Below are 11,661 nucleotides of genomic sequence, written 5' to 3'. Positions count from 1 at the left end.
TTCCTGTATAAACAGGCCGCTTGTACCGACATTTATGTGGAGGCTATTTGCATAGAAACGAACACCTTTTATTATAAATTTACTTAATATTTTAATATTATATTTAATATTTTAAGATATACGATCATTATCTATCTCCCTTATGAATATAATACATAGGTAAATATATAAAATGAATACATTATGTACAATATTTGCTTAATATTATTAATGTATAATATATGCTCTTTTTTCGTCAATATTTGTTTTTCTAATTTAAACAATATCTTAATATGCTCACTGAACTCTTTGTTTTATTTTTGGATTAGTTCTTGGATTAGTATTTGGATTTCATTCTAAGAAAAAAAAAGGTTACATTTCCACTCCTCCAACAGCTTAATCCTGATTGGTGCCGTACAATCATATGACTCTGATCAATATTTATTGAGTTTATTTGGCCAAAGACCATATTTCTGGAGGATTTGCATGTTGGAGTTTGTTTGTGTTAGCCATCAAAGCAGTCTTTCAAATCATGAGGAATAATTTCCTCACTGTCTCTTAACACCTCTGTTTAGACGCAGTGTTCGGTATTTGAATATTACATACACCATATGAATATCACACTTTTAAATCCCAACATTTGTCAATTTTGACTTAATCCAATGAAAAAACTTTAAAATGTAAAACATATTGGAAGCTAATAATGTAGGCCTAATTGAGTATATAATAATTTCAAAAGATCCTCAAACTGTGCTGTATCATCAAGAGGGTTAATAATATTCAGGAAAATGTGTTTTTAATGATGTATCAGTAAAGGAATTGGTCAGATTGAAGTGTAAGTATGGTTTCTTAAACAATGTAACAGTAATTTATAGTTATGGCATACAGTATTTTATTGAACATACAATTATGCAAAAGACCTTAAAAGTCAATATAAGATTACACTAATTACATTGGATTTTGCTCTATTAGCAGACTCTTTCTTACCAAAGCAACATATAATAATGCACTTAGTGTATCATAACATTTATCATTGTGATATAGTATACATACAGCCAAGGCAGACAAATTACAGAATGTAGTGCTACAAAGCATATTGTACAATCGATCCAAAAGGGAGGCGAAGTTTTTGCCTGTAGTCATCAATAATGCTGAAGGTATTTTGTTTCACAGTGTAATCTATATACTGTTTATATTGGCATCTTTTATGTTTGGGACAAAATAGCAAGTGATTTGCCTGTTCTGAGTACTTAAGTAGATAATTGCACTCCTGTAGAAAGAATAAACAGTATTATATATCAAAAGCTGATCACAATAGCCACCTTACTACACACTGACCTTGTATGTTCTTTTAATTTATAAGCATGTTTTGCTCATGTTAAAGTTCTTATAAGTATGCCAACTTCTTCCTTTCATATTTTCCACACTTTACATGATATCCTGCAAATTCTTATCACAAAACAATGTAACTGCAAGGCCTACTATGATGAAAAAGAACTACATTTTGTGGAATATTTCAGCTTCTGACCAGCAAAATGGATAAAAATAATGAACAAAATATTTTATAAATAAATAAAACTTTATGAAATTTGTATGCTGTTTTGCTGGTTGTCTACACTCTCGGAAATAGTATCTGGATTACTATTACTCACTGCCTGATCCTTGCTCTTTTTGCCGGAACTATTTTCATTTCTTATGCTATATGCGTTTCCCAAAGTATGTTCCCTGCATGCCATGCAACATTTGAACAGTGCTAACAGTTCTCCCCTTAGCTCTCGACAGCGTAGAGCGTATAGGAGCGGGTTTACACACGAGTTCACCAAGCAAAGCGTGCTACAGAAAGCGAACATTCGCTGTTGTTTATTCGTAAGGGTCACCATGACATCCACCATCATAAAGGACAGGACAGGCAGCCAACAAACCGCGAGGATTAGGAGGATCAGACTGAAGGTACGTGCGAGCTGAATGTCCATTCGCATTCGAGCCTGTCCTTTTACGCTCGACCTTCCACACTTTGGTCCACTCATAGCTGATTCGTGCCGGTTTGCTTTTAACAGGATGAGGGCATTAGCCACTGTGATAAGGAAGAGCACCACCAGTTGCAGGCCCGTCCAGCAGGCCAGGTAGTGATGATCCACATAGGGGAAAAGACGGGAACACGGAGGATCCAACCAGGTTGTGCACCTCCAACCCATCAGAGGAAGGAATGAAATTATAATCGTTACACACCATAATAATACTATAGCGAGCTTGGCCCTTGTGCAAGTCAATAGCACCTTGTAATTGGAAGCCTGGTAGATGCAGAGATAACGGTCCAGTGCTGTCAGCAATAGACTTCCCACAGAGCCCGTGAAGGCCATTGTGACGCCACCCAGCTTGAACAGATAGATATTAGCGCCGTCGTCTTTACTATATAGATGGAAATCTAGAAAACTGATGGTGAAGAAACAGCTGGCAAAAGTGTCAGCCAGTGCCAAGCTGCTGATGAACAGGTATGATGGGCGTCTGCGCAGAGTGGCGGAGCTTGCAATGACCACCAGGACCAAAATGTTCTCCAGGAAAGTCACAGGACCAGCTAGAAAGCAAATTGAGCCAATAGCTTTCTTCTCTGGTGTGCTCAGGACCATGTAGCACTGCAGGCTGTTGCACAAGCTCGAATCTGCAACAATTCAGGAACGAAATTATTCAAAATAATTAATATGATTAATATTTAAACATTTTAAACAAATATTTCATTAAGAATACTTTTAAATACGTTCAAATATTTTTTTTATGATGGGTATCTTATGCTCACCAAGTGTTTACAGTAATATTGTGAAATATTTAAAATAATTATTTTTTATTTTTTATCTATTTAAGATGTAATTTATTTCTATGATGATAAAGCTGAATTTTCAGCAGCCATTACTCCAGTCTTCCATGTCACATGATACTTCAGCTGATTTGGTGCTCAAGAAACATTATCAACGTTGAAAACAGTTGTGCTGCTTAATAATTTTGTGGAAGCCATGATGCGGTTGTTCATTTATTTATTTTCTGAATTTATTTGAAATAGAACTGTTTTTGTAAAAATGTAAAAGTATTTTACTGACCTCAAATTAATTAATTAAAAAAAATCCTTAAAAATTACTAGTAAAATTATCACACCACAACTTGGAAAGACATGTCATGATCACAGATAGACCATAGAAAATCTGAATGAGAAACTATACCTGTGGTTGAAATGTTTGTACTTTCATTTAAATAAAGCACAGTGGTAGCTTCTTGATCTTGTTCCAATTCACTCTCCATTTCCCCAGGACAGAATTGATCTATTAAAAGTAAACGATGAATCATGAAACTTTGATTTTTGGAGTCTGACATGATTAAGAGGGATAAAACACTCATTTAAAGTCAAACATGTCTCCAAGCAACATTTTTATTAGGCTAATGCATTCTATAAATAAAACGACATTATTCAGGCTGAATGCCTTAGATTTGAAAGAGAAGTGATGTTATATTTAATGTGAAATAATCAGCCTGTCCCACATGCCTAAACCACACGGTGACCTAAAGCTGTTCAATAGATTAGAGAGTTACATATTGCCCTCTGCTGGCCAAAGGACCACGCAGGTTTATTACAAGCGAAGGATGGACAAATGAAGCAAAACTATCAGTGTTATTGTTTGATTCACATGTTAATGAACCATAACCAACCATATTTTCACTAGTATCCACTAGAGAAGATAGAGTATTTTTCTATGTGGCTCACATGCTTTGGAATATAGCCTTACAAGCAAAGTCCAGAAAGCAGACACATGGTTTAACTATACAATGAAAACTAATCTGTTTAGTTAGGTAAATAGTCAATTTAAATAGTCTGCTCCCATTTCATTGTTCCCTCCTTCCACGGTCACCTTATTCATCCTTTCCTTACAAGAGGCACTAATATATTTTTCTTCTTTATCCTCCCACATTTTCATCGCAAGGCGCATTAGCTCCATGCCATCTCTTTTTGTCTTCACTGTTCTTAAAATTTCTAGAAATGTCAGATAATGTTCCGGTTAAAGCCCCTTCTCATGTTAGCTCTAATAGAAGGGCTTTCCCGCAGAGTCTTTGTTCCTCCCAAAATGTCTTCCTCATTTAGACTACTTAAATATTCTTGTAAGTTTTTAGTGTGTGTTTTTAAGTTTTTAGTGAATGTTTTATAGCCACTTTCACTTTTGGTGGCACACTGGGGGTTAAATGATTTTTATTTTTATTTATCTTCTTTAGTTTTCTCATTTCTGTAAAAGTGCTTTATTGTAAAAAACGCTATTGATTTGAACTGACCAAAATAAGACAAAGGACTGTACAAATCACCATATGAAAGACATCTGAAAACTTAAACACTGAGTCAACATAAACTGTTGGCAATAAAATGTAGAAGTCACAAACACATCCTGAGGTTAAAAAACAAAAAAACACATCCTCGGGTTAAAGCTTTCACACTCTCACACAAGTGAAATGTAAGAAGATCTTAAAGGGATAGACCCCAAAATTTAAAATTTGCCATTACTTACTGACCCTCAAGTTGTTCCAAACCTGTATGAGTTTCTTTCTTCTGCTGAACACAAAATAAGATATTACCAACATTCTTTAAAATATCTTCTTTTGTTTTTAACAGAAGAGAGAAACTCATACAGGTTTGGAACAACTTAAGGGTCAGTAAATAAATGATGACAAAATTTTCATTTTTGAGTGAATTAATAACAATTTACATATGTCTTACAAATAAGGGCAAGAAAAAAACTGCTGTTCCTTTTACCCATTAGAGTTGTTTCAGTTCACACAGGATTTTGGCATAGCCTACACATTGATCAAATGAACTGGTTCTTACCTTTGTGTTTTTCTGTTGGTAGTGTATTGAATCCAGTTATTGTTTTTCTGGTCTTTCTGCAGTTTGCCTCTGATTACAACACGAAATCATATGCCACAGCCACACCCCCAACGAGAGAAAGAGAGAACCAAGATATCGGTATCCTTCCAGACAGCTGTAATGAACTGTGATGTATTTATCATATATGAGCAGAGATGCAGGTTACAGAGACTAAAGTGACCATGACACCTTACTGAGCAAAGAAAAGCAACAGATGGAAAGTACCAAAGCCGTTACTCTCTAAGATCCACAAAGTATCCAAAGAGGAAGCTTTTTGTGTCTCATCACCACAAGATGAAAAGCGCGTAATAGATGCTGAAACAATTCACTTTTACCACAGCTTCCTCATGTTGTTGCTGACCTATTTCACAATAATTTAATTTGTAATTTACCCTTATCTTGCCAGCAGATGGTGGAGAAAAAATGTCGGTTACGTCTCACTGTTCCAATTTTTATGCATTTTCATTTCTGTAAATGCTTATTCTGAAAGGCTTTAAGTTTAGAGGCACATGTTGTGAGGAATAACAACGCAAAATGTTTTTGAGCGTTTCTCATTTTAAGCTCCCCTACCAGTAATAAATAAATTAACTAATGAATAAAGGAAGAAATATGTTGATGTCCATGGGCTAGTGTAATCGAATATAGATATACCCGCGGAAAAATAAATATATACACCTATGACTTGAGGTTTAGTAAATCATGGGCGAAAAGCTATCCCTTTAACTATTAAATATTGAGTGTAGCTTTATTTTTAATCAACAGGTGGCGCTTGTGGATCTTTTATGTACTTAAAGGGATAGTTCACCCAAAAAAGGAAAATTCGGTCATCATTTACTCAACCTTATGTTGTTCCAAACCTGTATGAGTTTCTTTCTTCTGTTCTATCTATACACGATTTATCTTTTTGTGTGCCATAAAAGTATTGTTTTGTTTCTTGTGTACATCTGTTTCTCCCCATAGTTGGTCATTTGACCTCTTCTCAAATGGTGTTACCAATAAGAGCCTCCGACCCAACCTACTTTCCAAACATAGGATTCAAACTGAGGCCAAGCCCCCTGGAAAGCTGTAAACCAAGGTTGCATCCAGTGGGTGTGCACTTCCGTCACCAAATATGGGTTTTGATTGAACAGGCAAACAAGTGCTGTATTATGCAACAGGTTTGCTTGAGGGATAAGCAGGATCTACAGATGAGGGGATTTTAAATGAGAATTGAAAACTTTCACATGTTTAGAACCACCACCACTTCAGTAAAAGTTTTTACAAATTACAGTTTTTCTTAATCGATTTGGCTCATTTATTTAATAAGCCTTAGCATTCTCTAAACTATAAGTGCAATTGTCTATATTATGTTGCAATCTGTTTTATGGCACATCATCATGTCAATGTGGTAACTCACCCAAACCATTTAATTCATTCTTCACCTAGTTATTGTGTCAGTAATTGGCCAATGCCACCAAAATGAAACATTTCTGTCATTATGAGCCATAGCTTATGGTCAAAATGTTAAGATGTTTTTTTACTCCATGGCAGTCAACCCTGCAAATGTTTGTTATACTTAGGGCCTATACTTTTTGACACTGACTGTCAGTTTTGTCTGAATACAAGCTTTTTAGATACACATTTCAACATTAGGTAAAAGTTTACATGGGAAAGTTAATACTGTAGCACACAGAAAAAGAATATGCACATTGTACCTACATTTATTTTGTAGCATCGTGTAACATGTGAACAGAAAACATATGGGATGTCTGACTAATTTTGGCTCATGAAAGGATGTTTAGAAGTTGTGAAGAGTGACAAATTCACAGAGAATCATCAGTTTTGATCAGCAAGCCATGTGCATTTAGTTATTGTGCAATTAGACAATATTGAATAAGCCTACAGTTTAAATTCTGTTTGACTCCGATTAGCTTAATTTTGAACTGTTCTGATGAAACATCAATTTACTTCCTGAGAATAATGTTGGAAATACAACTACAAAGAATGTCTAAATCTGGCCTAAATTAAATGTTTATATAACTTCTAACAGCTGTTGAACATTCTCAGTTATAGCACCACCATGAACAATCTAAGTAGACATTTTGGTTCAAGAACACCAAATGGCCCATATGCCCCCTCTAATTCCATTCATTGATTTATGAAGATACTAGGCTACACCCCCAAAATAACACCTTTGTATGTTGCTTTTCAAACATTCTCCCTCCTATTGTCATTGGCAGTAGACACCACTTCACAGGTTTGTATCTACCTGTTGTCACATGCAGCCAGCAAGTGGTGTGTCATAGGCTACTTCTTAAAGGATGCCATGTTTCTACTTGGTTTTCAAGACTAAGGCCTATTTCCTGTATCCCACTCACACTTTCCCTATGATCATGGTAATGCCTGCTATATAAGTGTCTATTTTATTAGGTTATTAATATAGTATGCATTTTAACATCCTGAATTCAAAATTGGACAACTCAAAATTCTGTTCTCGTCTGATAATTTCCACAACATTAAGTGTCTGAAAGTAAAGTATTTTTGGCTTGTGTTAAAAAAATTTCCTCAAAAAAGTTCTCTCTTGTATAGGCTAAGTAAATTGGATATATAAAGAATTAAAACACCGTTTCATTGTTCACGTGATTTTACATAAAGCGTAGACACTTCTGTGTTGTGCTTGTGCCCATATGTGTTTTTCGAAGATATGCCATGGACATAAATTAATTGTTTGCATTTTGAGATGAAACCATAGACTGTATGGATGAAACTAACCGGAAGAAACTCATGTGACGTTTTATATAGCTTCGAGTTATTACAGTAACTCGGAAAAACCAAAATTCCCCAGTCCCCACCACAAACATGCAATGACGCAGGAAGGATGGCAACAGGCGTGTTCCTCGCTCCTATTGGTCACACGTCGACAGTGCTTCTCCCTGATTGGCCAGAATAATACACGCCTGAAGTACTTATGCTTTGTTGAGGATCCATTTTGTTGTTAGACGGAGACAAACTGGAGGAGAATAATACCATTCCGTTGTTGCCTCGGATTGTTATGAAGATTCACATATCGGGAAATATTTTCTCCATTAACAGCTACAGCTAGCAGACTAGACCACGGGAAGACGAAGGGCTTTTTCATCAAAGCCTGAGGAAGTCGGTAAGTTGTTTTTTACTGAGTTAAAGACATAGGGAGTCGTCGACGGTATTGACGCCATGTTGCGTTCAAGAGTCTTTTGTTTTGGTATGGTGCCAGAAAACATGACCTAATACCTTTATTTTTTTTATCATTTAAAGCTCAAGTATTTGCAAATTAACAAAATTATAGTATTTATTTGCGATTTCGAAATGTGTGTTTTTTCGTCGACAACGACTGATTTTGAACATAAGAGGGAGATTAGATGTTTATATAACACCACATCTTCAAAATATTAAAGATTTCGATTTTTAAACGATGAATTATATGAAAGGTTGTCTTATGTTTGACCCTAACCTAATTTTAGACTGGTTATTTACACGTTTACACAAAAAAATGGTTTAGTGAGATTTTATATTCGTGAGAAAATGAATGTTGTCTGCTGTTATATTTGGGAAAGATTTTAGTACTTAATATTAAACAAATCGTGTTTCTTTTGTTAGATTCACGGCTTCTAGAGCACCGTGCGCCGAGGTGAATTCATGTTCAACTCGGTTACACGACAAAACAACGCTCATTGGCACATGAAAACCTCAGATCTTGCTGGACCTAGACGTGCAGCGAGAAGTAGATCAACTACTTCGAGGACCTGGAGCCCGATCGGTGAAGAGAAATTAAAAAGTGAAGAAAACCAAGCACTCAACTTTTCTACAACAGTGAGGTAAGCAGAGGAAGCTAGTGGGGGATGGGCGGGGACGCGCTGGCTGTCTCGCGCTGCACGTAGCCCTTTGTTATTGCCAGCCAGCAACACGGGACATTTGGCAATTATTTTAAGCTTGTTTTTAAACCAGTTTGCACACTTTAACATTGTACTTTAAAAGGCACATCTATTTCCCATTGTTTAAACAAGGTTTACTTTTTTAACCTTAGGTGACATCCAGTTAAAGCAGTATGGGAGGTGGTGAGAGATACAACATTCCAGATCGCCCAGCGCCCAAGAAGAGCCACCCAATTGGCAGAGGCAAGCAGAGAAGTCGAGACCAGAATGGAGTGGTGCATTCCGCCTCCTCAGGAGCCTTAGGGGTGCCCCATCACCTCAGCCATCGCAGGGGTGAGAAGGGCACCAGCTATTCTTGGTCTCCTGAGGCGCGGCAGGCCGCGTCTGTAGACATGAAGAATGCTGCTGTTCGTTTTGCCACACCATATGATCAGAATTGGGAGGGGACCATGTCCCACCTGAACAAACTTTTGTCAGCTCAGTGTGGTCAGAACTATGCTGGAGCCAAGTTCAGTGAGCCCCCATCCCCAAGTGTTCTACCTAAGCCCCCGAGCCACTGGGTGTCTCTTCCCATCGGCGCTTGCGACCATCGTGAGATGATGACCTTTCAGTTAAAGAGCCTTCTGAAGGTTCAGGCATAACAAGGTCTCACTGCTGCTCTCTAAAGCCAATATGAATGAAGGCTCCGCTTTGACCTTTGCCCTCCCCTTGAATGCTTCAGCTGCGTAATATATTTTACAGCTATTTTTAGATTTGCGTCTTAATAAGGTGATGAGCATTTGACAGGCAGATGTTTCTCCTAAATGTCCGTCACCTAATTTTTTAAAAGAAAACCGCTCCACTAGTTATTACGTCATTGAGGCCTTAAGGGGTGGTCGAGAACCCTTAGCGGAGCTGTACGCCATGACAAATGATGAACTGGATGTCCTCCTAATAACTCATTGCTCTGTTATGCTCCTGTTTTGTTTTGTTCTTTTTTTGATGGCTGTTTTTGACAGTGTTTTTTTTTTTCTTCTCAACCTGGCCTAGGAGTAGATGTCAAGACAACTCGCACCATTTCCTTTCTAATATTTCGCGTTCTGTTTTTCGCTTGCTGAGGTTTGATGCGCACTCTCGGCTTGAGTTTTAATCATGCAGGGAGTGGTGGAAACCTCTTGGTGCTAAGCACAGCAGCATTTGTAGCATTATAGTGCGTACCGCATTTCCAGGTATCTTTTTTTATTTTGCTTTTTGGGAAGTAAAAGCCACTTGACGTCGTTCTGCAGGGAGAACTAAGCGAACAGAATACGGAGGGGGGACAAGCTTAAGTGAAAAGGTCATTTAACTAGCCTCAAGCTTAATGAGGTGGCACAATGGACCTTGTGCTTTCAACACCTGTACTTCTTTTTTAATGGCGCTGTGCGCATTGCACTATAGGTGTTGAAATTCATTAAGGTTCACAAGCTCTATTGCAGCGTTAAGCTTGTACTTTTTGCATCCCTTATGGTATAGCTTAGAAAACTAAGTGTTTTTTTTTTTTTTTTTTTTTTTTTTTATGTCTACCAAAGCTACGTAATCAGCAATTTTCTGTTGGAATCCCCCTTAGCTTAACCAGATCTGGTTACAAGTGCCATAAATCATTGGGTAAGGCATTAGCGTATATCAAGGTTTTGGTTGACAAATCATTTTTTGGAATTAATTTTTTAAACTTTGCTGTACTTTTAGAACGATCACAGAGCAAATATGCGGAGGATGGTTATGATGCGAGACCATAGGACAGATGTTTTCTCTGGTCTTGTCTCAAAGCCTTGTTTGCTCTGTGATGTGTTTTGATATTATAAGCATTATGTTATGAAATGTGTGTATTATGGCACGGGGGAAGTGAGAAATGAGGCGCAAGTCCAGTGTGGACATGTTTACATTGTTAAAAAAAAAAAAGGCAGGATGCCGGCATTTTACACACACTGCCCTTTCTCACTTGTTGTTATTCTTGCACTGCTGTTCATTTGTGTTCAAAAGTTTCAGACAATGTTGCTCTTTCAACTGTGGATATGTGAAGCACCCCTTCCCACTTAGTAATGCGTGTGGCGGAAAAAAACTACCTCTCTTGCAGAACGTGATATTAATAGCTATCTTAAAGATGACAAAACAAAGCTGATAAGTTTTGGATGTGTGTAATGGAGCCATGTAAATAATGAAATGTATAAAATGTTGTAGCATATTGTACATTTGTGCAGGAACGTTTGAAACCTGCAGATAAAGTATTTTTAGTAATAACACTGAATGTAAAAGTCACGCTAAGGACGTGGCTTGTTTTCAAATGCTGAAGAATATTTTGTTAAGAAAAAAAGAGAAAATTTTGCCTATAGTGCGTCAAACCCCCTGCACTGTGCAGTTTGTTGCCAGTGATCTTGCACATAATATTTTTATTTTGTAAAATGCACCATGTAGGGGCAGAACGAGCTTTAAGTGCAAGTAAAAAAAAGATGGAATAAATTTGTTTTGAAATCGAAAGGGACTTTTATACGTTGTTTTTGAGTTGCCTATGCAAATAGTAATTTTGTTTTAATTTTTGCTTGGTTATAATGGTACATTTTGCCCTTTATCCAGAGTCCATAAAGTAGTGTTACATTTGCATCAAGTCATTGGTCTTTCCTCCGCAGGCCAATGTTTGATGCCAATGATGCTGCATTTACCTCCAGAAAAGCCAGATTACATTTTAACCTTTTAAAGTAAAAAGTAAATTATTTTAATAGCATGTGTAAAAGTCCTTTTCCTAAATTTGGCTGTCCCGAACAATTGGCTTTGAATTTATCCCAACTTTGTAAGTGTCACTTGAAATGCAAACTGAAAGCCCTTTTGGTACGAATTGGTATACTAAACGATTGTTTAATTTGGTTGTCTAAAAAAATAAAA

The 11,661-nt window shown here is 36.9% G+C and overlaps 2 protein-coding genes across 2 annotated transcripts; one reads left to right on the top strand and one right to left on the bottom strand.

Moving 5' to 3' along the window:
- Window positions 1-847: 847 nt before the first annotated feature.
- cnr2 (cannabinoid receptor 2) lies at window positions 848-3,461 on the bottom strand. The gene is made up of 2 exons (XM_056258526.1): window positions 3,192-3,461; window positions 848-2,638 (listed from the first exon to the last, which is right to left on the bottom strand). The coding sequence occupies exons 1-2, from the start codon at window positions 3,364-3,366 to the stop codon at window positions 1,560-1,562; spliced, it is 1,254 nt and encodes a 417-aa protein (XP_056114501.1). The 5' UTR covers window positions 3,367-3,461; the 3' UTR covers window positions 848-1,559.
- A 4,380-nt stretch (window positions 3,462-7,841) lies between these two features.
- pnrc2 (proline-rich nuclear receptor coactivator 2) lies at window positions 7,842-11,661 on the top strand. Its single transcript, XM_056258530.1, has 3 exons — window positions 7,842-8,012; window positions 8,492-8,709; window positions 8,919-11,661. The coding sequence occupies exon 3, from the start codon at window positions 8,940-8,942 to the stop codon at window positions 9,405-9,407; it is 468 nt and encodes a 155-aa protein (XP_056114505.1). The 5' UTR covers window positions 7,842-8,012; window positions 8,492-8,709; window positions 8,919-8,939; the 3' UTR covers window positions 9,408-11,661.

Source organism: Rhinichthys klamathensis, unplaced genomic scaffold (assembly GCF_029890125.1).
Source record: "Rhinichthys klamathensis goyatoka isolate OS25496 unplaced genomic scaffold, OSU_Roscu_1.1 h1tg000152l_1, whole genome shotgun sequence".
NCBI classification, from domain to species: Eukaryota; Metazoa; Chordata; class Actinopteri; order Cypriniformes; family Leuciscidae; genus Rhinichthys; species Rhinichthys klamathensis.
This window is presented reverse-complemented; position numbering and strand designations above follow the sequence as displayed.

Coding starts and splice junctions, on each gene's coding strand:
- pnrc2 (XM_056258530.1), top strand. CDS start 8,940: ATGGGAGGTGGTGAGAGATACAACATTCCAGATCGCCCAGCGCCCAAG.
- cnr2 (XM_056258526.1), bottom strand. CDS start 3,366: ATGAGTGTTTTATCCCTCTTAATCATGTCAGACTCCAAAAATCAAAGT. Junction 2,639..3,191: donor TACAAACATTTCAACCACAG/GTATAGTTTCTC, acceptor GAATTGTTGCAG/ATTCGAGCTTGTGCAACAGC.